The sequence below is a fragment of the Carassius auratus genome, chromosome 12 (assembly GCF_003368295.1).
Source record: "Carassius auratus strain Wakin chromosome 12, ASM336829v1, whole genome shotgun sequence".
Classification (NCBI taxonomy): Eukaryota; Metazoa; Chordata; class Actinopteri; order Cypriniformes; family Cyprinidae; genus Carassius; species Carassius auratus.
Window position 1 is genome coordinate 5,624,223 of NC_039254.1, and position 27,904 is coordinate 5,652,126.

Sequence of the window (27,904 nt, forward strand, 5' to 3'; positions counted from 1 at the left end):
TATATTGTACATCTTGTTATATAAGCACAGGCAGTGAGATTTGCCAGTCATCTGCTGACCAGAGGTGGTCTCTCACTGACAGCTGGATATGAGTTCTTTTCCTGTCTGTGCTATCTGTCTACTTTTTCTAGCAGGTGAGTAATGCTTCAGTTATTTCTTTTCTGCACAGACAATCGTCAGTAGCTCTAAAGATAAAAAGCCTGTTTTCAGACTAAATTTGTTTTGGACATCTAAATCAGTATTAACATATTTCCTGGCTTGCAGATTTAGTGTTCCCTAAACAAGTGTGCAGTAAGCAAGATGTACTGGAATATTTAAATCTTACCAGAGACAATGAAATATTCACAACTTGCCGTCCTGCACTGGACTGGAGAAACCCCACCATTGTGTATGTTGATATTTACCTCTACGGCATCCTTTCTATGGTATGACTGCAAACAGCTGACAAATGTTCAAGTGGAAAATTATTCTGTGTCTGTTCTATATAGATGTTTTAATTTTTTTCTTTTTCTGCAGATTGAAAAGTCTCAAATCTTTGTACCTCTTATTTGGATGTCCATGGTAAGTGTTAAACAACACACAAGTCTTCTTTAGAATTTAAGTTATCCTAAATTATGCTGCATAATTAAAAAAAATAAAAATGATAATAATGATATTATATATATCTTATGAATTAAAATAATTTACCACTTAAGGGATTTATTTATTTATTTATTTAGAGTTGGAACAATGAACGAGTCTCTTGGGATCCTAAAGATTTTTGTGGCATTAAAAGTGTGATTTTGCCAAAAGAGATGCTTTGGAAACCAGACCTTTATGTTCTTGAGACGTAAGTATATAAAAATTATATATCCAGATAATCATCTTAATTGATGATTAAAAAAGGAATTAGCAGAAGAGAAATTAAGAATTTAGAGAAATTACCTAAAATAGCTGATTTGTCTGGTTCTGTTTTCTTTGACACAACTAATTTTACGTGGCATGGATAAAACTTATCATCACGTTAGTGCAGAAAAGGAAGATGGACCACTGAATCCATATTTGTTTATTACTCATGATGGAACTGTGACGATGGAGGATGACCATAAGATTGTCAGCACCTGCGCAATGAATGTGCACAAGTTTCCTTTTGATACACAAACGTGCCACATCACAGTGTCTTCAATGAATTACTCAGGTGAGAGCACATAAAAAAAGTAAATATTCCTTAAAAATAAAGATGCATGCTATTCAAATCTGGCCAATATCATTATCTTAATGTTGGCAGACTATAAATGTCTGATATACCAGCATATTGTGCATCCTCTTACTGTTTTTAAACAACTGCTATGATAAACATAGCATACTTAATTGTAGATTTAGTGCATTCAAACTTGTATCTTGCTTGTGCACATTGAGTGTCATGCATGCTGCTTTCCTTTATGTGAAACAGATAAAGAAATAAAGCTGGTTCCTGCCTCCAACTCATCAAAGGTGACACAGGTTGCTCGAGAAAGCATATTAACACAAGGAGAATGGGAGTTCTTGAACATATCCGTCTCACTTAAGAATGAGAGCTATGAGGACCAAACATTCGACAGCATAAAGTACACGGTACTAACTCACCCAGGAATGAAAAATGCTGAAAATTGACTCTCAGGCCATCCAAGATGTAGATGAGTCTGTTTCATTCGTGGAACAGATTTGAAGAAATTTAGCATTACGTTACTTGCTCACCAGTGGATCCTCTACAGTCGATGGGTGCCGCCATTAGACTTTAAATAGCTGATAAAGACTGGACAATAATCCAAAAGAAATATACACAACTCCAGTCTATCAATGTCTTATGAAGTGAAAAGCTGCATGTTTGTAAGAAACACATACATCATTAAGGTATTTTAACTTCAAACCATTTATATAAATATTATTCCATAATATATAACAACATTTCAACCAGTGAAAAAGTCTAATAGATCCATTGGTGAGCAAGTGATGTAAAACCAAATTTCTCCTGATCTGTTCTGGTGTAGAAACCTAAGACCGAGGGTGAGTACATTTTCAGCAAATGTTCATTTTGGGATGGACTATTCCTTTAAAAAACTATATTTCTTCCTTCAATCCAGAGATTATAGCCTCAGATTTCTCTCTCTCGTCTTTCCTCTTTAGATTTCAGTCAGAAGGATGCCCCTGATGCATTTCATCAATTTTCAGCTACCTATATTGTTTTTCCTAATTTTGGACCTAGCATCTTTTTTCATACCAGATAGAGGGGACAAACTGTGCTTCAAAGTGACTGTGCTACTGGGGATCTCTGTACTTCTGCTCATCCTAAATGACATTCTGCCATCCAAATCTCACAGATGTCCTCTGATAGGTAAGGGCTCAGTTCAAGGACAACTTTCTTAATATAGAGACATCTTTTCATATATGAGAGATACGTTTGGTTTGTCAAATAAACTCCCTCTTCTGTTCTGTGCAGCTGTGTATGTCATTGTCATCTTTTCTTTCATGTTGCTGAGTCTTCTGGAGACAGTTCTGGTGATATACTTGATAAATATGAACTCTGAACTAGACACGAAGGGGGTTCAGAGACCTGAAGATCACAACTCTGACACAGGTATACACATCTTCCAAGCATCACAATGTTAAGGTTCTGACTTTGTAGTTATGAGACTCGGTTTTTCTTTCAGATAACTGGAAAAGAGACAGGAATGGAGTCGAAGCTCCCCTTGAGTCTCTGGTGTTGAATGAAATATACAGCAAAGAAAAAATGAATGACGTGCAGCTTTTGCAGCTGATCCTAGAAGAGCTTCAGACTATCAGACAGACTCATGATCCTGAGACTTTAAAAGCCAAACCTGCTCAGATTTACTGGTTAGGAATCGCTAAATGTATTAACAGGGTATTTTTTGCGGTTTATCTCATCTCAGTTTCTCTCTTTCTTGTCTTTATCTTTCGAGAGTGGAAAGCTGAGTAATTTCAAATACTCAAATTGTGACGAATGCTTAAATTAGGGATCAGTATTACAAATATTGCATTATATAACACTATTATGTACATTTCTTCTTCCTGTTGAAAGCATTGCAGAAGGAGCATATAATTCAATTGGTTTTCTGGTGCTTTTCTACAGTCATTCTCTACTGTAGGGCTAAGCCCATCCAATTGTCTGTCTTGCCCACCCTATAACAATTTAGGTAGAGACTATGTTAAACTTTTTGTGCAATGATTAGATCAATCTGGAGTGGAGTGTATTTTGAAAAAGTTTTAAGAAGAGCCGAAGACAGCCCCAATCATTTTTCTTTTATAGCAGAAAAGGCTGATGGACAGAAATATTTACAGGGAGTTTAATATGTATCTACATTAATACACTACTGTATGAGTCATAGCAGTCATAGTCTACTATTAAAGTGCATTTATGAAACCAGAACATTGTATAAGTGTTTAAAGTCCATGTATACTTGCTGTTAATGCTGTTAAATTTAATGTAAGAAACAAAATGTGATCCAGGGATACAAACTATCCGACTTTCTTTATCAAATTTCACCATTTTGTTTTGAAAGTGTACGTATAAGTCTATCATTTCATGTTGTGCAAATGATAATAGAAATAATTGGCTTAAAACCATTATTTATTTATTTATTTATTTTTGGTGAAAATACCAATGCCTTTTGCACAGTAGTGTACATATATCAGCAAAACTGAAATAAAGTTCCAAATTACCAACATTTTAAGCTGTCCTGTCCATGACTGGGCCTGCGCCTACCTCAGCATAAACACTTTGTAATACTTAATATTTTGTGAAATAAAGCACGCTTCACGAAATCATTGAAGAATGTTGTGACAAAAACTGACAAATATAATGCAATCGCTCTGACATAGCTGGCAGGGAACCGTGTTTAACATCATACTATAATGGAGTGCATGCATAAAGTGCACAGGGGATTTTCAGAGCTTTACAGATGTTTGTTTGTCTGCACAATTAATATTCATAAGTAGCTATGACGCAGTCCTCCAGACGCTAGGCGGCGCTCAGAGCGAGCGCAGACACGAGACACGCTGTCAGCTGCACCTCCTGGCACACGCGAGCAATGACGTGGATTTACATCCATTGCAGTGCGAAATCAGAGAAGTCACTACATACATACTTCTCTGCATTGGGTCTGGACTGTTTTCATCATCTGTAACTAGGTAATAACTTTTATTCCTTACAATAACGCATACTATCCGAAAATGCTGATGTTTGAGGTTAACTTTAACAATGAAAACTCTTACTTTGTCTAAACTATCTACGTTAGCTGTCAAAACCTGCTTTCATTTGATTGCTGATCAAATGTATTTCTATTCAGTGTCCAGTGAGGAGCAACACATCAACATGATTAAAGGCAAAGTTGAAAACATTAAAGACAAAATTGATGGCAATGAGCTTGATTTGAGTCTCAGTAATCTTACTGAAGTGCCAGTCAAGGAGCTGGTAAGTGATTATTAAGATTATCCACTTTACAATTATCATGAGTGTACTTGGTTTTGTTTAAATTGTATTAATTCAGCCTATAAACGTTGCAAATTGAAAACATTGATTTCTGTGCAGGCTGCATTTCCAAAGGCAACGTTTTTGGATCTGTCCTGTAATAATCTAACAACTCTGACTGTAAGTAACAACTGTAAATAAAAAATAAAAAAAGATTTGCTTTAAGTTGTCGTTCATTTAATGTTTCTGTTCTGTTTTTGTCTCTTCAACAGTCTGACTTCTGCAGCTTGACTCACCTTATAAAAATTGACCTGAGCAAGAATCAGCTCGTCTGCTTGCCAGAAGAAATTGGGCAACTCTGTAACCTCCAGCACCTGGATTTATACAACAACAAACTGAAAATGCTTCCCATTGGCTTCTCACAACTCAAGGTGGGTTTAGGATCTCATAACTGCAGACATACTCTTTAATATTAGAAGATGCTATTTTCATTTTGGGGCAGCTGTGGCCTAATTGTTAGAGGGTCGGACTTGTAACCCAAAGTTTGTGGGTTTGAGGCTAGGTACTAGCAGAGATTGTGGGAGGAGGGGTTATCTTCCACCTTCAATACCACGACTGAGGCGAGACCCTTGAGCAAGAGTTTGTCTGTGTTTGCTCACTACCCAATGCTGTGTGTGTGGATTTGGATGGGAGAAATGCAGAGGACACCATACTTGGCCACACAATCTCTCCTCTCCTTTATCAGTATTGGTAGCAGTTGTTAATTAATTAAGGGCATTTGTTTTTTACAGAGTCTAAAATGGCTGGATCTGAAGGACAACCCCTTGGAGCCAACCCTGGCCAAGGCTGCAGGCGATTGCTTGGATGAGAAGCAGTGCAAACAGTGTGCATCCAGGGTGAGCTGAGTGGTCTAAAATATAAATAAGCTTATTTATCACATTCAATGTTGTGAAGCAATCACAAACGAACTTACTTAACAAATGATTTACTATGTCCAGGTTCTGCAGCACATGAAGGTCCTACAGGAAGAAGCAGAAAAGGAACAAGAACGTCGATTGTTGAAAGAGAGAGGTAGAGAGACCAAAACATCGACAGCATTTTCATATTAACATTATTTTTCCATTACAAATGATATTATGAGTGTTAGAAGTTAAACATAACATTAAGTTTAGAATCTAGGACTTGAAATTATTATTATTTAATCATTTGTATTTATGCAGCTCATTTGCATTTAAAGTCATACACTCCAAAACAGCTTTTTTTTGGACGCACCCCAAAAATGACTTTTTCCAGCTGTTACAATAAATGATCTGTAGGATATTTTGGGCTGAAACTTCACCGACACATTCTGGGGACACCCAAGACCAATATTACATCTTGTAAAAAGGGGCATAATAGGTGCCTTTTTAATCCCTTACAGAGCTTGAAAAGAAAAAAGAAGCTAAGCAGAGGGAAAAGGAGGCCAGGGAAAGAGAAGCACAAAAAAAGAAAAAAGCAGAAGAGAAGGAAAAGAAAAGAAAGGAGTATCAAGCTCAGATGGCTGCTCTTGCTGCACAAGAACAACAGAAAAAGAAGAAAGAAGAGAAGAAAAAGAGAGCTGCTCAAAATCAAGGTACAGATTTTCTTACGTGAACTGAGACATTGCATACTCTCTACTTTGCTTTATGTTGTTTAAAAATGTTGGAGTATTTTGATCTACACTACTGTTCAAAAGTCTGGATTTTAAGATGTTTTTAAATGTTTTTTGATGTCTTTTATGCTTACCAAGGATGTCGATAAATTCAGTAATATTGTAAAATATTATTTCAATTTAAAATAATGGTTTCCTATTTTAATATATTTTAAAACTTAATTTATTCCTGTGATGACAGCTGAATTTAGCCATTACTCCAGTCTTCAGTGTCACGTGAACCTGATCCCAAACCTTTGAGCTATAGTGTATGTCAGGTTGATATTCTATAAACATTGTGTTCCTGTATATATGTAGAGTACATGTTATATGGACAGCGTGTTTCTTGTCGATGTTTTGAGTGTAAGTTCTACACTTCCTTCACTATAGGTAAAAAGAAAGCATCAGAGTCTGTGCCCAAAGCCAAGCGGTCCATCTGCTCCCTGTTCTTCTCTCTGCTCCTGAAACTCCTGCTCCTGCTAATTGTAGGAGTAGCAAGCGTAATAGCAGTTTGTCAGTTGACTGATCTGAGGAAGGAGGCGTTCTGTGTTCCACTCAACGTGCACTTTGAGGAGACGGTGAGGTGGGCTCAGGGTCTGGAGGTTGTGCAGCAGGTCATTCAGAAAATGTCTGATCTCCGATCATAAGACTGTGTCCGATATTGCTCCATCCTGCCGCGGATCTGAGCCTCTCAGGTGACGCACTGGGACCAAGTCACAGACCTGTCTGCAGAAATTCCTATGGAATTGTTTTTCCCATTGCTGCATCTTTTTTAGAAATAATAATAATAATAATCCATGTGAGAACTATGGACCAGTCTGTGAATGAAAATCTTGCTTGTATGTCTCTAAACTGCCAAATCGGGAAAGGAAAACGGACTTCAAGAATCAGCTGATGAATGATAACATTTGTGACCTTTGGAGTCTTGCGTAATATGTTTCATAACATATTATAATAAAAGATTTGATCGATTTTGATTAGCTTATGTTTGCTGTCCCTGTGCTACAGTTGGTAGCAAAACTGAAGAAACCTGTTTATAAGTTTCTACAATAACTGTTCTCTATATCTGTTTTATGTAAGTTTTACCTAAAAAATGGAAAACTGCTTGTATTCTTTTAGCGTACCAGGACTTTAAACAATTCCATTTTAAAGAAACATATCGAGATCGAAAGACAATTATATTTTTTTTATCGTTAGCATCAATGGACAACCAACTTAGTTTCAAGACTGTATTTTTTTATTGTTGCAAGGACGATAAATGCCATAAATTCTCTACAACACAAATAACCGACATGAAAGACAAACTGATTAGTATCTTGTGTATAGTCACAAAGATTTACAATATTACAAGCAACAAAAATATAACAAATATAATTTCTATCTGTCTTTTCTTACATAAATTATTGCAACATGCAGTATGCAGATTAAAAGGTCTAAATTAGATTTTTTTTAAATAGTACAGTTTCTTGATTTCCATGCCTTAAGAAGTTAAAATCACAATACAATATTATTTCTAACAATACAGTATTGAATGATCAGTATTGAGTCATCACATTTAATTCTGAATTAGAAAAATTCAGAAATATTTAGTCACATAAGAATGTGATAAATGCTACTAGAGTTGCCTCAGCTTTCTGTGGCACGATGAGTGATTAATATTTCATATTGAGATGCACTCTGGGGCTTTTCTCTTTTCATATAATCTTCTACAAACCATCCTCACAGAGATAATGGTGTGAACGGTGCCTGCCTGCTGTCCCGTGCCTTCCCATACTCCCTCTGCAGCATGAAGTCCATGTTTCCAAAAACATGCTTCTGTAAAGCCTCATTCACAGTGACCCCAAGAATAACCTCCTGAAAGACCTCACTGATGGAGAGCTGCAGAGACACAGCAAACAAACCAAAAAAAGCATATACATTATATATTTTCAAATAAAAAAAATTACATTTACGATCACAAAAATGTTAGAATGTTAGAGTAAAAAACCTAAGGTTAAGCGGTTAAAATAACTGTAATATACTATACTCATTTTTGGATGTTTTTGGAAGATTTCTCTTATGCCCATCAAGTCAAAATTCAGTAAAAACAGTTTGCTATTTGAATGTATTTTTAAAATGTCATTTATTTCTTTGATGGCAAAGCTAAATGTTCCAGAGCTGTTACTTCAGTCTTCAGGGTCACATAATAAATAATTTTTAATATGTCACGGTTTTTATTGATAATAATAACACTGATGATGATAATGAAATGTTTCTTTAGCAAATCAGCTTATTAGGAGGATAGGGATTTCTGATAAATACATTTAAAAACAAATTAATATTAAAAATTTACTTTAAATGTTTTTTTTTTAATGTAGTAATGTTAATATATAATTTGTAATAATAATAAAATCTTAATTATTCTAAATTTTTGGTAGCATGGGTTAGAATTCAGGAAAAATTTTAAGTTTTTTACTTGGGAATTAAAACCATTCCTGAATGAATTCATTCGATTCATCCTCACCTCTCGGAAGTGGAATTTCTTGAACATGGCAATGCTGATTTTGTTATCCAAACCAATCTTGACTTCAAACTTTTGAATTCCAAGTTTATGGACACCTGTTGAGGTAAATCACACACAGAAAAAAAACTGTGAACATATAATGTAGTCGCTACATTAATAGATCTTTAAACATCTGCTTTGTCCTACCGTAGCACATCATCATGCGTGTTACTTCTTTCCCAAGTCCCTTTCCTCTGTAGCAGGGAACTAAAAAAATATTTGATGTTACTTACAGACTCAAGGCAATCTGAATGAAATAAAATGCGCTGCAACCTCTGTAACCTGCAATCATGATCTCCAATTCAGCCAGGGAAGGATCGCTGGGGTCAGTGAGGAAAATGTTAACATCTCCCACCATGCACTCTTGCTCCGGTATACTCGGATCTGCCCATTTCTGTTTATCCAAGATGATGAAGGTGCACTCTAAAGGACAAAAGACACATGATGAATAAACACAGAAACAGATCAGGGATAATATTGACTATGTGCTTGAATGGCAACAGGACAAATGTTGAAAACTCACTATCATCATCTTCTCTCCAGCATCTTTGCATGTCATATTCCTGCTCCAGTGTCAGGGGATCTGATGCAGTCAGCTTCTGCAGTTCAGGAGAGCACATCCACTGATGATACCTAAAAACAAAAAAAAGGTTAGACGAGGTTCAAATGAACTGAGAATACATCCACCAGCCCCAAGATTATATGCTGGATCTACTTATTAATACCTGGGAACATGATCTGCATTGTAAGGTACTAATACAACCTTCTCCCCCTCCAGTAATGTATCTTCATTAATCCTCATTTTAAGCAGCCTGTAAAATAAAGTGTTTAGAGGTACACATCTTAATGTTCTTACTAGCGGTGCATAATTTTTGTAACCATCGTACCTCAGATTCAAACTTGAATACAGAATGGTCGCTTAAATTATGTCCATCTGTTTAATTTACGTGTATAATCAACGTGTCGTAATAGACTAAACAGATAATAACACAACAGTACGATTTTCGATGAATTTCAACTCACATAAACAGCGGCGCATGTGAACTACGTCATCAGCACGCGTACAAAGTCGTCAAACTGACGCGCGTTTATATTTTGAAACGCGAGAGGGCGCAAGGTTACAGCTTTTCGTTTAAATATTTCACTAATTGATTCAATATATTTCATAAATAATTTTGTTTTAAGATAGTTTTAGGATTTAAAAAAGCCCACCCACAAAGTATATATTAAAGTCAATGGACAACATTATTGATGTGCATATTCCTGTAATAATGGTAAACATTTAGAAAAGTTTTTTTTCCGTGTGTAGGCCTACTATGTAGGCTATCACTTTTTTCATATTTGCAATATAACGTAATTGAATTCATAATGACATCGCAAAACCATCGTTTAAGAAGTGACGTCAACATTTTGCAGGGAGGCAACATTGAAAACAACAACACAGGTAAGTAAATTTACATTTTGTAATTTAGCAGACGCTTTTATCTATCCAAATCGACTTACAAATGCCATGGATTTAATACATTATGTGCTATTTTGTGCATTTCGCCGTTTTCCCTCACCTTTTCAAACATCCCATCCTGAGAAAATCTCAGGAAATAGGATGATGATAGCCTATCAAAATTGTAAAAGATTTTAAAAGAAATTCAGTCAATCAAGCAACACTGCATATAAATTATACGTCTATATCTGTGTATTTTACAAACATAAAAAAACTAAAGTGAACACATTTGATTGGTGCATTTAATATTTGTTATTGCAGTTAATAAAAGATGTACAGTGTCTATAGGCCCCAAGTTTCAGCTCATCAAACATGTTATCTGTATGTTTTTCTTCTTATATTGCAGTTCAATTGCAGTGATATTTATTTTTTTCTATCAAATTGTCCTCTCATTCATGTTGCTCTCATGTTTTTTTTCTTTCATGAAACACAAAAGGAGTAGCCTAATTAATTGCAACTATTTTCTCATAAGTGAATGAGAACTAAATGAGAAAAAGATTCTCTGACATTTTGATTGTTTTCAGATCTTGCACATTTAATCCTTCTTGATGTAACACACGAGAAGCAATAAAGTTTGTGCACAATTTCTTCTCAGAAGACAGCACTTCTGGTTTATGTAACCTGGGAAGGTCTTGCTATATTATACTGTAGATGTCAACATCACTGGCTCTTATGTTTAGGAGCAGCAGATTTTAATGTGCAAATCCATTACATGGCTACAGACGAATTCCAAGAAAATAAAAATACATAAATAGGTCTATCTGTTTTAAATTTTGTATGTCAATTTCTGCTATTTTTAACTATAAAATGAAGCATACAGTTCCAATAAAATTAGAAGATTTAAGTAAAAAGATTTATATAAATTATAAATCATTATATAAATGAAGCCAGAGCATCCTAAACTCAAAGCTTACAAATTTACAATTTACTACCCTTAATGGAAATGTATTTGCTCCTGTCCTAACAGCTGTTGTTTATATGTTAATGAAGTTCTGATTGTCTGAGAAGGTTCTCGGTGTCCCACACCCGCTCCCATTCTCCAAATGGTCACCATTTGTTTAGAACGTGATCATCCCAAATGATCTTAGAAACAACATAATTGTTGCTTTTCTTGATCGCTATAATAATTAAGATATTTTGGCACATGAGCATGATCAAACATCTATTGTGGAGTGAGATCTGTGTCAGGGCAGAATAAAGTTTCTTGCACAGATAAGGCACCAGGGCAAGCAGTGTTGGAAGCTAACTTCACTTTGAAAAGGGCAGTTTGTCATGTATCTGAGTGAGCTGGGCAGGTCTTTTCTCAAAGTGACCAGTTCATCATATATATTTCCCTTCACCCCTGTCTAATGTGACACTCCTTATGGACGAGTGGTGTGTTTGCCCCCATGTTTCTGTCATCACCCTCGTGCCAGTCATCGACGGCGTGACGTGACGAGCCATCAGTCAGTGTTAATGAAAGGGATTCATTCAGCTCACTCGCTGAGAAAGCGTCTATCTTTCCTCTTCTCTAAAATTAGTCTAATGGAGTCCCCTCGGTCTGGCTTCCTCTGCGGTAATGAATTAAGTGACAGTGAAGAGGCCATAAGTATGTGGGGTCCTACAGGAGCCGCCTGTGAGATAGATGCTCAAGCGGACAGATCGATCTGTCTCTCTATCATCACTGTCTATCTTGTTTTTGTGTATGTATAGATACAAATAAACACATACAGTCGATAGGTAGACAGCAGTATGGAAGCCCGTTTCCACCACCAAAAAATTATAAAGGTAATTGCGACTTTTTATCTCACAATTCTGATGTTTTTTTCTCGCAATTGTGAATTTACATCTGACAATTCTCACTTTTTTTTCTTAGAATTGCGTTGGATGTAAACTCACAATTCAGACTTTTTTCTTAGAATTGTGAGATATAAACAGAATTGGGGGATTTAAAGTCAGAATTGCGAGATATAAAGTCGGAATTGTGAGATATAAACTCACAGTTGCGAGAAAGTCGGAATTACGAGATATAAAGTTAGAATTGCGGGATACAAACTCACAGTTGCGGGATACAAACTCACAGTTGCGAGAAATAAAGTCAGAATTGTGATATATAAAGTCGGAATTGTGAGATTTAAAGTCGGAATTGTGAGATATAAAGTCGGAATTGTGAGATTTAAAGTCAGAATTGTGAGATATAAAGTCGGAATTGCAAGATATAAAGTTAGAATTGCGGGATATAAACTCACAGTTGCGAGAAATAAAGGCAGAATTGTGAGCTATAAACTTGCAATTGCGAGTTATAAAGTCCAATTCTGAGTAGAAAGACTGATATGTTGTCAGAATTGCGAGAATTATATCACGCATTTCTAAGAAAGAAAATCTAAATTGCGCCAGTTTAGATCTCACAATTCTGAGTGAAAAAGTCAGAATTGAGAGTTCGTATCTCACAGTTATGAAAAAAGAAGAATTGTGAAATGTAAAGTGAAAATTATGCAATTTTTTTATTTATTATTATTATTATATATATTTTTTTTTACAAAAGAATTGTAGGATAAAAAGTCGCAATTACCTTTTTTTTCAGTGGTGGATACGGGCTTCCGTACCGCAGAGTTTAGAAGGAGCTAAGGAAAAGCTGAATTTTTTCCTCAAAAAAAAAAAAAGAGGCATGAGGTTATTATTTTTATAATTAATATTTCCCATCATAATGATCTTTCCCGACATGCCCTGCTACACTGCAGGGAAATACACAGGAGAAATCAACTGAATATTTGAATGGAGAGTCATGATTGATGACTGTCCTCTCTTGTAATTTCAGGAATCTGCTGACGGTGTGTCATTTATTGTGATGGCTTTATAAGCAATAATACATGAGCATCTGTGATACAGGCATTCTTGTGTCTAACAGTAGGCAAAAGATGATTTTATTCAGTTTAAACATGTCAGTACTCCCATAGACTCTATAATTACCTGCTAAGTGGGGTGTCACGGCTGGATAGCAACACATCAGTTATACCTGCTTTATTTATGTGAATGAATTTACCTTTTATCAATCTATAAACTGAACAGAATTGCAAACATTTACGCAAAAGTGGACTATACCTTTTGAATACACTACTGTTCAAAAGTTCTCTTATTCTCATTTGCATTTATTTAATCACAAATACAGTAAAAATACAAATATTATTACAGTATAAAATAACTGCTTAAGTATTTTTATTTTAATATATTTTTTAATGTAATTTATTTTCTTATGATGGCATATCTGAATTTAACTTCAGTCTTGATCCTTGTGATCCTTGCTGATTTGGTGCTCAAGAAACATTTTTATTATTATCAATGTTAAAAATAGTTGTGCTGCTTAATAGTTTTAAAGTATTTAATATTTATAAACAGCATTTATAATAGATATCTTTGGTAACATCATAAATGTGTTCATGTGAATTCATTAAATTTTTACATATATATTTTTTTTAATTGTTTAATATTAAGGCAAGTTGTCAGGTATTTCACTTGCTACAGTGTTGTAATATATGACACATTGGTTTTTACAATTCCTCTTAATAAGTTTAATATTTAATCTGATATACCTTTTATATAAATATTATTATATTTTCACAAATGTTTTTTTTTTTTATGGAAATGTTCTATTTCTTTTTATGAATTCAGGACTTAAAGGACTATCCTTGTCCAGAAATTGAATTTAAAAAATAAACCTTCCCCAAGAAATATGAATAAAAAGTATAACCACTAGCCCCGGAGTACTTCAAAACACTTTTCATTTCCTTGTCAGAAAATAAGAACAACACTGAATAATAAGATAATTACTGTTTATCACATCTAACCTTCATAAGCCTCTTTGCTGGGACACTGTCGTACTTGAAATCATGCCCTGAAATATCCCCTCAATTTATTCCTTCAGGAGATGAATGCAAATGTTAACATACTCTGATGTGAATTGTAATTTTCTCATTTCTTGTTGTTCCTATTTTACATCATGCAAAAAAATGCACTACTCATTTTTGCCCCGAAACCGTATAAAGGAATAAATGCAAGGTAAATTGGTGTGAAATGTGGTCCTCAAACTTCTGGAAGTTATTATGTTTATGAAAAGCTGCTGTTGTAATTTTAGGATTTTTTTTTCTTCTGCAATTCTCATGCATAAATTCAACACATCCTGCGTTGGCTTCGTTGATTTTCAGACGTGCACCACTGTTGGCTGCTTTGAACTTTCTATGTCTAAATCCTGTCCAAAGGTAGAAGCAAAACCATTGCAAATACTAGAGACAGCTCAGTGCTTTTGTGACATCTATCACATATACAAAGCCAGCCTATTCTATTCTGTTTGGGAAATACATGATTCACATGTGCTGGAGCTTCATGCACTATAGCAAAACTACAGCAAGAAATCAGGCATGATTTAAAAGTGAAATATAACGCTTCTTCTGTTAATTGATTTTCCTCCTGATATGTTCCCTTATTATGTTTAATTTAAGCTGGAAAATTTTGTTATACCACAACATTCATTTAAAAGCCAAATTAAACTTTGTGAAATATTTAATTATTTTTGCCACTGTTGACAAAAATGCAAATGAATCCATTAAAGTTTAATAGCCTAAAACTATTGCGAACCTTCTCAGAGAACAGCTGAACATAATTACGCTTGTGTTTTATTATTGCATATCTGATTCTTGTCGCAATAATTTCCATAACTCCGATGGCATGAGATGTTTTTTTTTCCCCTCATAAAATTAAAGTCAGTTCAATAGAGCACAAAGTTGATCATACATGTTATAAGGTTTCTATGCTTTGCATGTTTACATTATTTGAATATGCTACACATTCAATATTTGGCATCATAATTAAACTAACAAACAAGATGTGCAATCATTTCAGAATATCAAAGTTGTATGGTTTTTTTTTTTGCGTGTGGGTGGGGGTGTAATTAAAAAAGCCCATTAAGACTCAAACTTGCGTCAGATTTTATTAACAGTGTTAATTCCTTAATGTACCGTATGCGATTATGAATTTAATTACATTTCTGGGGACGTCAGGTTCATCGGAAATAGGTAATACATTTGCAGATAAATTAAGAACACTTTACAATGTATTCTGACATTCTTTATATATCAAACATGTCTATAGAGCTCCGGACCCCACTCTGTTGGAGCTTACATCAGGTGGCAGAGACTAGATGACTTTAATATATTGAATTAACTTCAAGAAGTAAAGTACAAACACTTTGAACCTATGAGACTACAGCACATCTGACCCTGACTTTTAGCAACAGAATATGATGTCACGCTCTTGGCTTCTGTTTGTAATTCAGTTCAAAAAGTTAAAACAATAGATATGGCTTGACTTAGGTTGTTCGTTCGTTCACAGACATCATTCGCTTTCGCCCTGCATTTGTCCTTGAGATATGATGGTACTTGTTTAAATATTAATTACTGAAAATAAAGTCTGATTGCATGGGCACTTTAATTGAAGAATCTCTGCGCTTGTAAGAGTATGTGTCATTCTTTAATCGTTCTGCTGTTCCATCTGAACGATATGCTTTGATATTTTTCATATTGTCATTTCTGTAATGTCTCATGGCATACTTGTATAGCGTGGCTGGGTGTGCTGCATTTAGGAGAGGTTTTTTTAGGTATTGAGGTATCGTGATGGTGTAGTGGGAATGCAGCAGGATGACGTGGCAGATGGTTTATTAGAGCTGATCTCAGCTTGAAGGCTTGAATTACTGAGGGGACAGTGACACTCTCACAGCCTGTTGCAAGACACACAAGCGCGCACACACACACACACGTCGTGGACACAACTTGGCCATTCACTGATCCCATAGAGCGTTTCCAGATCACACAGTGATCTCAATGACCACATATGCTGGACACATATTCATCATGCACTAAACATGATAACCACTGTCCATTCACGAAAACTTAGGAAACAGTCCTGAGCTTTTCTTGCAAAGAAAGTTATATTTTACATTTTGGGTCTCCAAATAATTCATTATGATATTCCATATACACTACCATTCAAAAGATTAGGATCAGTAATTTTATTTGATTTGATTTATTTTTTTTACACCCCATAAAGGCTGTTTAAAAACAGAAAAGTATTTAAATATCTGCTTTCTATTTTAATATATTTAAATATGTAGTTTATTCTTGTGATGCAAAGCTGAATTTTCAGTGGCAATTACTCCAGTCTTCAGTGTCAAACGATCCTTCAGAAATTGTTTTTGATATACTGATTATTGTTATTATTATCATTTTTTTTTATTTGGATTCTTTGAAAAACCTATTTATTTGAAGAGTTTTTATATTTCTATTTTTTACATCATAAATGCCTTTACCGTCAGTTCTGATCAATCTACATCCTTATTTACATACATCCTTGTTAAATTTACATACATTTGCATCCAATTTACATAGATACTTGTTAAAAAAAAAAAAAAAAGAAATGTCTAGAAATGTCTTTACTTGCTGAATAACAAAAAATCTAATTAAAGTCGTACTGCCCCCACATTTGTGAATGGCAGTGTATATTATAAATTGTAGGTTGATTTCTCCCAAGATCATAAATATCATAATTCTGTTTGTTTGAGAACATTTTCTTTAGGATGGGACTATCTGTTTTTGCAGCCAATGACATAAGAGGATTATTGAGGAAACCTGTTTGAAATCAGTTATTATTTTTTATTGTTTCTTCAGTTATATTACTGGCGCAGAAACTAGACACTTCAGCTTTGAGTCTAAAACCATAAGGATTAGTTGCTGATTGTGTTACACACTGGTCTCCAATGCCAACCACTTACAGAGACTGTGATTGGGTGACCTCTGAGGAAAGGACAGATGGTGGTGAGGGAGTGGGGTCTTAGTGATCACACTGTTCACCCAGGATCACAATATCAATTGTGGCCCATAGCCTCTTTCAGGATGATATGCCAGGCGTAGTTTGTCTTTGTCTGACGTGTCTTTTGGAGGACACTCGCCACAAACACAGCTAATTAGAGGTAATAAAGACTCACACATCAGGGAGAAAAACACACTTGTGAAAATAGCCTCACACAGGGTACAATATTGCAGTGCATGTGAAAAGCTGTCTCTGTCTCACAGGGGCAGGGCACAGAGGTGAAGTGGACAATCTGAGCACAACCATTCATTCATATATTCTTGCTGTATAGCGGTAGTTTAACCCTTTAACTGCCCCACCAAGAAAAAAGCATTTTTTGTTTGCATTTCTTATCTCCTTATGTCATTAGTTACCACACTCAATGTATTTTTTTTTCCAACACGTCCCATAATTTTTAAAACATTAGCTTAGCTTTTCTACGTTTACCATAAAGTGACAAATCAACCATTTGGTTGAGCACGTTTTTGAAAAATTATTGAAAACATACTAAAGTTTTTTCATGGCACCAAGTAAAATAATTTTGTAAAGTTAGGGCTCTTACAGTGTAATATGTCAAAAAAATATGCTTACCTTGCAAAATTTCACCAAAAACAGTTTACATGGCAGGAGTGATTGATGATTTTTTTTGGCTTAACATACCTCTACCAGATGGTATAGATGGCTCAATCAGCTTGAATTAAGTTAGGTACTCCTCTCAATAAAATATAGTGACTCAAAATGTGCTCAACCATTTGGTCGAGCGGCAGTTAAAGGGTTAATGCCAGTTGAAATGAGTTATATCTCACTTACAAACTCAAAGCATTTCAGTCAAACATACATACACTATAAATACTTTATAATTTGTTTTTTAAATGACGTAACTGCATCTTATGTTATGTTATTCACAGCCAGACTGGCAGTCATGTCAAATAATTATTGTGACAGTAAATTATTGTGGCAGGACAAAGTACGGTATGTGTACCCATTTAAATTGGTCGTTGTTCGCATTAATTGGTCATAAAATAATATCTGATCTTCATCGACATCACAAGTACAGGCAAACACAATTTTCAATCTACATTCTTTTATTTTCCAGCATATTCTGCATATTTGAACCCTTTACAACAGTGAAAGTATGATTTTTGAGAACGTCTTTTCACACTAAGGATAATTAAGAGCTAGGAATTGTAAACTTATTTTAACCTGATAATCAGTGATGATGATGATGATGTTAATGATCATATTTTTTTTTATTTTTGTTTGAATGTACACCTTTTTTTCTTTTATTACTCCCCTTCAGAAGCTACAGAAGATACATATAGTACATGAAAAAATAAATACAAATTACCCTGATCACCATTTTAAAGCCATTTACATCCCCGGCTCTTACTGAATTGTTTCCTTTTGGGTTTATTTGAATGTTTTTACTCTTTAATAGTTGTGTGTGAGACCGTTATCTGCCCTCAGTGTGAAAACAAGAATATCAAAATCCCACAGTAACTGTTGTAAATGTTTGAAATATGCAGAATATGCTGTAAAACCAAATAATGTGCAAGATCTGGAGGAAGTTGTGGATCATAGGACAACAAGGTAAAGTCACTTACTTTTCCCACAGCTCTGTGAATGTTTATTGGGATGTGTTCAATAAAATAATGAAAGATTAGAAATGTTTGTCTTTACCTGTGACTTTGATGAGAAATGAATGCAGAAAACCATCTGATTCCAATGCGTTCACATCCTTTTTCTTGCCACTGTAATTGGAAAGAAACGTGTTTTTTTTACCACAATGATGAAAATGTTTTTACGCTGATTTTTAGGTTTCTTTCTTGTTAAAATATGCTCTTCCATGTACAAATCCAAAAAGCGTACAATATTGTTACACGTAAGAAAAAAACTTGTGTGAACTATTCATGCATTATTCATTGCATGGTTCATCATAAGGGATTGTCAATCTCTAACTAAGGCTTAGTTCTGGGGAAATGAGGTCCATTTAATGAGATATGTAAAAGATAATTATGATTATGACCCCGAGATGCAGAATTATGAAGCTAAAATTGCAAGAGGAGACATTGTAGCCCAGGGGCAAGACAACAAAAGACCAATGAGGAGAAACGATTATTAGATGGGTGGTTACAGAACCGTGACTCTGCATTTTTCAGGGATTAAACTCCCTAAAGTTCAGTTTTTGTCACACTTAATGCTGTTGAATTATTTATGTACAACAATTATACTCAGTGGGTCATATAGTGAAATACTGGACACATTCAGTATTCAGCATTCACATCAATACAGTGATTTAGACAATTATACAATAAAACTTAAATATATAAATATAAAATTATATATATATATATATATATATATATATATATATATATATATATATATATATATATATAATTTAGAATCAAGCTAAATTAAATGTATTGTCATATAATTGCTTATGATGCAAGGCTGACAGGTTTCGACACAACATGTTTCAAACGGATTTGTGGATCCAATTTGTTAACGAGTTGTTCATTTGAGTCTGATCTTTTCAGTGAATCTGATTTCACACTAGTCCAATGATACAGTATGTTTATGATTTGTCCTTACACCTCAAGATCCTTTCAGTTCTATGGATTTCTTTAATTAGTTCCCTTTCCTTTAATCAAAGAAATGTTTCCATGTAAGATGAAAGAAAGTTGAGAAGGAATCTCTTGTAAGCCCTTTTCCTGCTGGGCACTGCTGACAGAACTGACAGTCCATGTCTTGGACAACAATTACAACCTGACATGGACCAGCTTCTGGATATAAGGTTCAACCTTTCCTCCTGATGAATGCCATCTGATGGAATTCAAATGGGAGGATGAGGACAGTGCTTGCAGGCCATTTACGGTCACAGAACTTAAGACTGATGCTCTATGACAGTGCCAATCCTTTTTGTTCCTCATTTGATGGACCGACTGGATCATTTATTTATACAGTATATAGAGGTGTGACTATGTTTCTCTGTTCCAAAAGTTATAGTGTGCTGTCTGTCAAGGAGACATATTAATGGAATAGCTCGGCCAAAATTAAAAATTTGCAGAACCTTTCTCACCCTCAGGCCATCCAAGATGACTCTGTGAGTCCAAACAGCTGATAAAAACATCACAATAATCACAATAAAGTTGTCAATCAGTTATTTTAAGTGTAAAGCTGCACAATTGCGAGAAACAAATCCATAGCTTTTGACCAAAATATGAGTCCATAATCCATGATCCATTCCTCCAGTGAAAAAGTCCAAAGCCCCGTTGTCCACTTAAAATAAGTTTTCAGTAAATTTCCATTGTGAGGGGAGCCATTCCTTTAATGCAAAGGTTGTTGCAAAATTTAGGCAACTAAAAGGGATCATATGATGTGATTAAATTTTTTCCTTGCTCTTTGGTGTTACAAGCTCTTGGTGCATAAAGAAGATCTGTAAAGTTGCAAAGACTAAAGTCTTAAATCCAAAGAGATATTCTTTATAAAAGGTAAGAGTCAACCACACCCCTTAAAATGGCTCGTTCTAACATGGCGCCACATGTCTACGTCATTATGCTGAATTTGCATAATGGCGCCCAAATGTTCACGCAAAGAAAGAAGGCTTAACTTTTATTCTCTCTGTTGCCTCCGCTGCCATTTTGTGGAGTCGCTGTGTGTTTCGTTGTGAAAGCAAAACTACTTTGTTTGGTCTTCCAAAAGAGGACACAACTAGAAATCAGTGGTTAAGTTGTATTTCAACACTGTTCCAGAACAGCTCAACCCAATTGTTGAGATGTGTGCTGCGCATTTTATGGAGGATGAGGACTGTTTCCTGAACCAGTAGCCTGCAATGCATCTGTGGCACAACGGCTGTTTCTATAAAGTCAGGCAGTTCAAACTTTGCAAGGACAGTCTGGCACTTCTGACTCACAGCCTGTAAGTACGTTTTTTTTAAATATTGAAATAATTTGCCAATGATGATTCTAACGCGAATTTTGAGCAGTAGGCTTGTTGTTTGTTGTTCCTCAGATCACAAATACAGACATTGTTTTATGTTTACACAGTGCTATATGCAACGTAACGTGTAAAAAGACAGTATAAGTTATTATAATCAGTAATTAAGTCCCTACTGGATGCAACAAATGCCTCGTTTGTAATGGGTTTTATTGTTTTAGTCTCGTCTAGTGATGTCTGGATCGTGAACGAATCTTTCTATTTAACTGGATCTTCTTAGTGAATCAGTTAAACCAGTTCATCAAATTGAACTGAATCGTTTGAAATGGTTTGCGTCTCCAATACGCACTTATCCACAAATTACTTAAGTTATTTGGTTCAAAAAAATGCCTTACACTCCCTCTGATGCGAAATAAACCAATATCCCAAGTTATTCAGTTTCTCCTAACAGTACATTTACTGAACTGCAAAAAGAGAACCAGTGATGGGATGTGCATGAGAGCAACTTGACTGAGTCTCGTTGACTTAAGGCTTTCGGCCAATCACAACGCACATGTATAGCTCCCCAATCAGAGCACACCTCACTTTTTCAGAACGATGAGCTTTGTTTCAGAAAGGCAGGGCTTATACATTGCATTACTCCAAATACACAAAATTATGTTCTTTTTAGCAGCATCATTTGACCCCTTTAAAGGAAAACAGGCTGAAAATATAATTTTTTTTTGAAAATAGGATAATTTTCCAACTCTCCTAGAGTTAAACAGTTGGGTTTTTCCATTTTCAAATCCATTCAACCGATCTCTGGGTCTGGTAGTAGCACTTATAGCTTAGCTTAGCATAGATCATTGAATCTGATTAGACCGGAAGCATCTCACTCAAAAATGACCAAAGAGTTTCTATATTTTTCCTTTTTAAAACTCGACTCTTCTGTAGTTACATCATGTACTAAGACCAACGGAAAATAAAACGTTGCTATTTTCTAGGCCGATATGGCTTGGAACTATACTCTCATTCCGGCGTAATAATCTAGGAATCTAGGAACAAATGGTACAGCAGCAAAGTTCCTTGATTATTTCAAAATATTTTATATATTTAATTTATAAATGTACTGTATTTAATATATAAAATATGATTGAACATCAGTATACTTCTATAAATATTGTAAAATAATATTAAATTTTTTATTATATTTTAAAACAAATATTTTCCTTATATAGCTTAATAACACATAAATTCTATAGTTTAGCAACATGATGAGGTTAAGTTTTTCAAATGCTATCTGAGAAGGCAGCTCGCTAGGTTTTGGAACACAGTTTTGTGTCAGCCATAAAACAGGTGCATTCAGAGCGTAAAAAAGGTTTACCTGTCTCATGATTTAATAATTCAGTACCGACTGCTCAGTATATCCTCACTTGACTGGATGGGATTATAGTCCCAGCGATATCTGCCACTCTACCAAGCGTTCAAGCACCATGACAGCCTCATAAACATGCTCATTAAAACCAGGTCAGAGGCAAATATAGTCATAAAGTTTAACGACTCTCATTTCTTCATTAATGGCGGCACGAGTTTGAAAAGGGGGGCCCAGGAAGCGGAAAAGCAATATTTTGCACTTGTGCATCCATTTCTGCTCTAATTAATTTAGCTTTTTAATTATGCTGGTTTGATTGTAATGTATTCAGTTGATTAATGATGCTAAAGGAAGGTTTCACTCTCATCTGGAGAGCAATTATCAGTGCACCCGAGCTCTAGTGCACCTGTCAAGCTCTGAATTCAACTCTCTTATAGTCTTCTTCTGTCAGATTGCTTTCAGAAAGGGCCCAATGGTTTTGGCTCAAATGCACAAAGACTTTATTTCAGCCAAGTCTTTATTGATTGAATGAAACCTAATTACAATTGGTTCATAATTAAATTGGGGTGTAGACTATAAATATGTTTAACTAATAACAATGCGCTTGATCCATTCAGTCACCAGCAGTGGATGTTATCCTCTCTGAGTCTTTATTTGTGTGGTGCTTTTACGATCAATTTGACACCTAGTAGAAAAAAAAATCTAAGTGACCTGTAAGTAGCATAGTAATTGGTTATTAACAAATATCTCAGTGTCTATTTACGGATGGTCATGCATTTGTGTCTACGTGCTGAATTAAGGGAGCTTGTTTGTCTGTGCCGGTTTACAGAAATAGATGCTAAATGTGGATGGGGATGAAAGAGGAAAGAGGATGAAAGACTCTTCACCACTTTCTTTTTGCCTTTTTCAATATTTTTCTATTGTGTGATGACACACTCGCTCTTCAAATAGCAGACCTAACACCCTTCAATCCACTGAGCTACAACAAGTGACAGCAACTAAAGACAGACAAACTCTGTCGGAATATGTTATTATGTGACAGTATACTTTGATGTTTTTCCAAACCTGTTTAAAAACACATCTTTACATTTATTTCCCATACAACAAAAATTCAGAATGTCCCCAAGAGGTCAAAATATTCAACAACAAAAATAATTTATGTAAAGATACATAAATGTATCAAGAGTGACAATAAAGACTAACGATGTTACAAAAAAATTGAAATGAGGATGAATAAATAATGACAGAATGTTTAGTTCTGGTGTCTAATGTCATTGCACGACTCTTGCTCTAAAATGACATCAAATCAAAGTCTCAACAGTGTAAGAAAATGTGTTATGTGCATGTATGCGTGATGGGCAGTGAATAACTCTGCAGGCTCTCTCCTTCCTTGTGGCGTTCAGATGTAATCAGGGCGTCTCTCCGCAGGGGCGTGATGAGCTCATTAAGATGGATCAATCTGAGGAAGCAGCGCCTGCTGAACTGATAACGCCACATCCATGTCTGATACCTGTTCCTGCCATCCTGGCTCCCCATCGACCTGACATCAGGGCACACTGACATCCAGAGCTTTTCAGCATTACTTCTCCCCTGGAGGGATCACAGGAGTCTTTCATCTGAGCACTGACGACGGCGGAGCAGCACTTTGATCAGTGTTATTATTTAGACGATTTGTCATTTTGATGTGTGGTTTAGTATGTGCCTCTCACACAAGTTGGCAGGTTTCACTGTGAGTTTCCTCGGGGTAAATAACCCGTCGGAGAAAGTCCGATCAGAATATCCAAGATCAATGGTAACAGTTCGATCCATATTTTTAAGTGTCAACTTCATGGTTCGGTTTCAAATTGCAAGTGACACGAACAACAGCATATGTCAGACCCATGCAGAGACGCTACTAGCAGAGTGAAAATATGGAGTCTGTTTCAGAAGGAGGGAGAAAAAAGAAATAACATGTTAGCAGATGTATTAATTCCTCCACAGCTGCGGCTATTTTTAGGCCACAGTTAAACGTTTCATCCTACATATTTGACAGATCGATGGGAAAATAAATAAATAAATAAATGGGATAGACATAGCCAACGAAACCTATCTGTGGGTATTGGTGTCTGTTGTGAGTTAATAGGATGTCAGTGAAGATTGATGGCCGTGCCGTAGGGGGAAAAGAGGCTTGGAGCTGTGTGCATTTATGAAAATGGGCCGAAAGGAGAGAGGTGTGCATTATTCTCAAACGGAAGAGCGCTGGAATTCTAATATGTTTAGACATTATCTGTTCTGGTAGAAATGGAGCTTCATTTATTCATGCCAACAAAAGTCTGTTTGTATTTGTGCTTTTTAAGGGTGTAGAAACAGTACATTTTCAGTGTGTATGTGGGTATAGCCCAAAATGCATAATAGGTTAAAGGTCAACATCCGAACAGTCAATAACCATCAGGAAACTAATTCAAATCGATAAGCAAAAGGGCACAAACAGGAAATAAATCAGTAACATAAGAGCCAAAACTAGAGCAAGGCACAAATGAAACCTGCTTTTTTTTCTTCTTTTTTTTTCTGTAACACAATATAAGATTTTTTTTACCCAGATTTGTACCATAAAGCAGACAAGATGTTTATACAAGAAAGACAAAAATGTTTATACCACCAGCTCTCAAATCAGTTAAAACATAGATGGTGTCCTTAAAAACCACATTGACTTTCACATTGACTTTCCACTGGGTTATTACAGAAAATAAGCAACAGTTTGTATCCAATAAAAGTTTTGTTCATCACAATAATCGTTACAAATGAAAATTAAATACAATCACTAGAAGTAAAAATCTAAACAAAGATTATAAATGACCCTTAAGCTCCAGCAACTCTTTCAGTCTTTGTACACAATACATTTGGTGCAACATTTCTGCAAAATGATATTATGTTGCTCATGTTTTACTGCCACTAGCATTAATCTCAAGTGGAAATTATACTTAATTATATGCATAGGTGTGTTTTTGGAGATTAGCAATTTTTTTCTAATGAGCCAATGTTCCAAGATTAATTTCATGCTGTTCCTCACACAAAGCTATCATATGACTTCAGAAGACTTGAAATATAGCACACAAGTCTACTTTTATGGTGTTTTATGGTGTGTTTTTGTCCTTTTAGGATGTTGACGGATCACCGTAAACTGTTAGTGCATGCAGAAAAATTCTTCGGCCACAGAAAATATAACAGCATACGGGTTGGGAAAGACACGTGGGTGAGTAATTAATGACAGAATATTCATTTTTGGATTAATTGTTCCTTTAAGAAGTGAGTTAACAGTTCCATATCGCATCTGAAAGAAGTTCATAACAAAGCATGTGTGATTCATAGCGCAGACTCAAATTTAGTGCCACAAGATGAATTTAGCATTGACTTTGTGTCAGAATCAGGGGTGTTTGATTATTTGTAGTGATTCGAACAATCTCTGTAGAGCTCTAAAGAACTATTTACCTGAGACTGACTGGGCCGCAGAGTGTTGAATGTGACCCTTAGCCTTAGGTGAGGTGTAGCAGGAGTTTTTACTGTGCAAACCTGACATGTTATCTCCAGGGCTTCCACACCATCTCAGTTTTCTCAGATTAGTTTCTCTCCCAGGAACTGTCAACTATTGAGACCGGACCTAATTCTGCTCACACTGGGAGTGCAGTCTCTATCGCTCTTTTTCGATGTATTTTTCTTTCTCCGTGTCCTCTACTGCTTTTGCTTAAGAAAAACCCATGGAGACTCTCTGTCGTTCTGAATCTCGCATCCATCAGTCAGCCACTCGAGCGGAGTGTTGTGAGCGTGGGTATGGATGAGATGAGTACTGTGTGTGTGTGTGTGTGTGTGTTGATACCTCAGACTGTGGTCCCTGGGCAGTCTCTCACACACATCAGAAAAGAAGCCATCTGCTCTCTTCTGAGGATTTGCTTCAGGTCAAGCTCAAACCGAATGTTAGAGATGCTTCTGGAAAGCACAATGAACCTGGTTTCGTTTTACAATAAAACAAACAGCTCATGTCGACAGGTGTGTGTTTCGATAGTTGTCTGTTACTGTATATCAAAGCTATAGAGAGAAGCGTTTTTACAGATGGGAGGTTGTTAAGCACCTCTCAAGACACAGACACTTGTGTTTCATATATCTAAACTGGCTTTCACTCATTTCCTCAGTCGGTCCATCAGTCACATGTCTGACGTGAACTCCCATCCCAATCTCCCCTCATCCTTCAACCTGACAGCCATGACAGCCAATCCCATTCTTGATTGGGCTGAGACTCGAAAGGAAACAGACAAATGGAGACCATCACCCTTTCTGGCGCTGAGACACACTATCTGTAAATCAATGATACCCATTCCACATTCAAAACCTGCTGGACAGACAGAGAGACACACACCCACAACAAAAAGTCAAAGCAACATCAACCAGAAGATTTACAGTCTTGCACAACTGCTTTCCCCTTCCCGGTGAAGACTATGTGCACTTAAACCTTCAAGCGTTTGGTGATTTATTCAGGATGCTCACAAGAACAATCCATAGATGTTATGGGAAAAGAAACATAGTTACTTATGAGACATTAGTAGTCTAGAAAACAAAACTATACAAAAAAAAAAAAAAAATTATATTTTGTCTGTTATCAATAAATTAATAAACAAATAAACCTTTGTATTGTATTTATTTTAATATTTAATTAAATGTGTAATTATATATATATATATATCAGGCATAATGTGTGTATTTAAATAAAAAGTTATAAAAATGACAAAAATGCAATTGTAATTATTTGAATTAATTCAATTTAATAATTGATTTAGTTTATTTATTTGTAACGTTTGTGTTTGTTTATAATTAAATTAATATTTGCATTTATTAATGGATATATTTGAACTATTTATTATTATAATTGTATAATGTTTAATTATACATATGTGCATAATTAATATATATATATTATTTTAGTTCAGTTATATTCTAATTCAATTTAAACATACAATTTATGTAAATAATTTATGTATTTATTAATGTTTTATATACATAAAACATTAATAAATACATATATTATTTACATAAATGGTATGTTTAAATTGAATTAGAATATAACTGAACTAAAATAATGAAATTTTTAAATGTATATTTATTAATAAAAGTATATAACATATCTATGATAAGGACCACAAAATGAAGAAATTGCAATATATTAAAACATTTTAAACTAACTGTTTTATAACTGCAATACGGACCTGGAAATCAGACCCTTGTAAGTTGGATATCAAAAGCTTGGAAACTATCAGATGTTCTGCTTTTGGGATTTTGGTGAATGTGATTTTGGGCTGAAAATAGAAAACTGTCCAGTGTTGTGCCCAGAAGCCCCCCAAACTGGTCAGCATCCAGCGCGGTCAACATGGCTGCGTGCAAAGATACCAGATGTCACCTTGCTGCCTCTGCTGTTAGCTGGAGAGTCTGCAGATAGCGCAACGCAAAGTCAACTCTTTCTGTATATTTGTTTAATGGCGTGACAATGGTTTTGGCTGCTCGAATCAAAAGGTAAAAAAAACAACATGAAGGTTAAACGATCTGTGTTAAAA

The 27,904-nt window shown here is 35.3% G+C and overlaps 3 protein-coding genes and 1 long non-coding RNA gene across 5 annotated transcripts; 3 read left to right on the forward strand and 1 right to left on the reverse strand.

Annotated features, from left to right (window-relative positions):
- Window positions 1–88: 88 nt before the first annotated feature.
- Window positions 89–2,956, forward strand: LOC113112160 (5-hydroxytryptamine receptor 3A). The gene is made up of 9 exons (XM_026277612.1): window positions 89–134; window positions 265–425; window positions 517–561; window positions 720–829; window positions 1,008–1,177; window positions 1,433–1,593; window positions 2,146–2,353; window positions 2,459–2,596; window positions 2,670–2,956. The coding sequence occupies exons 1-9, from the start codon at window positions 89–91 to the stop codon at window positions 2,954–2,956; spliced, it is 1,326 nt and encodes a 441-aa protein (XP_026133397.1).
- A 1,061-nt stretch (window positions 2,957–4,017) lies between these two features.
- Window positions 4,018–7,096, forward strand: lrrc59 (leucine rich repeat containing 59). Its single transcript, XM_026276538.1, has 8 exons — window positions 4,018–4,167; window positions 4,326–4,450; window positions 4,568–4,627; window positions 4,720–4,878; window positions 5,239–5,343; window positions 5,446–5,518; window positions 5,868–6,059; window positions 6,507–7,096. The coding sequence occupies exons 2-8, from the start codon at window positions 4,352–4,354 to the stop codon at window positions 6,761–6,763; spliced, it is 945 nt and encodes a 314-aa protein (XP_026132323.1). The 5' UTR covers window positions 4,018–4,167; window positions 4,326–4,351; the 3' UTR covers window positions 6,764–7,096.
- Window positions 7,097–7,287: 191 nt separating this feature from the next.
- nat9 (N-acetyltransferase 9) lies at window positions 7,288–9,755 on the reverse strand. 2 transcript variants are annotated; one of them, XM_026276539.1, is made up of 7 exons: window positions 9,682–9,755; window positions 9,384–9,470; window positions 9,182–9,291; window positions 8,941–9,081; window positions 8,806–8,865; window positions 8,620–8,714; window positions 7,288–7,994 (listed from the first exon to the last, which is right to left on the reverse strand). In XM_026276539.1, coding segments are annotated over exons 1-7 (654 nt in total). In that variant the 5' UTR covers window positions 9,684–9,755; the 3' UTR covers window positions 7,288–7,835. The 2 variants fall into 2 exon arrangements, with proteins under 2 accessions (XP_026132324.1, XP_026132325.1); XM_026276540.1 differs by having other exon boundaries at window positions 9,546–9,706.
- A 123-nt stretch (window positions 9,756–9,878) lies between these two features.
- LOC113111608 (uncharacterized) lies at window positions 9,879–26,871 on the forward strand. The gene is made up of 3 exons (XR_003293341.1): window positions 9,879–10,102; window positions 25,464–25,557; window positions 26,492–26,871. It is a non-coding gene; the product is annotated as an uncharacterized LOC113111608 (long non-coding RNA).
- The last annotated feature ends 1,033 nt before the right edge of the window (window positions 26,872–27,904 follow it).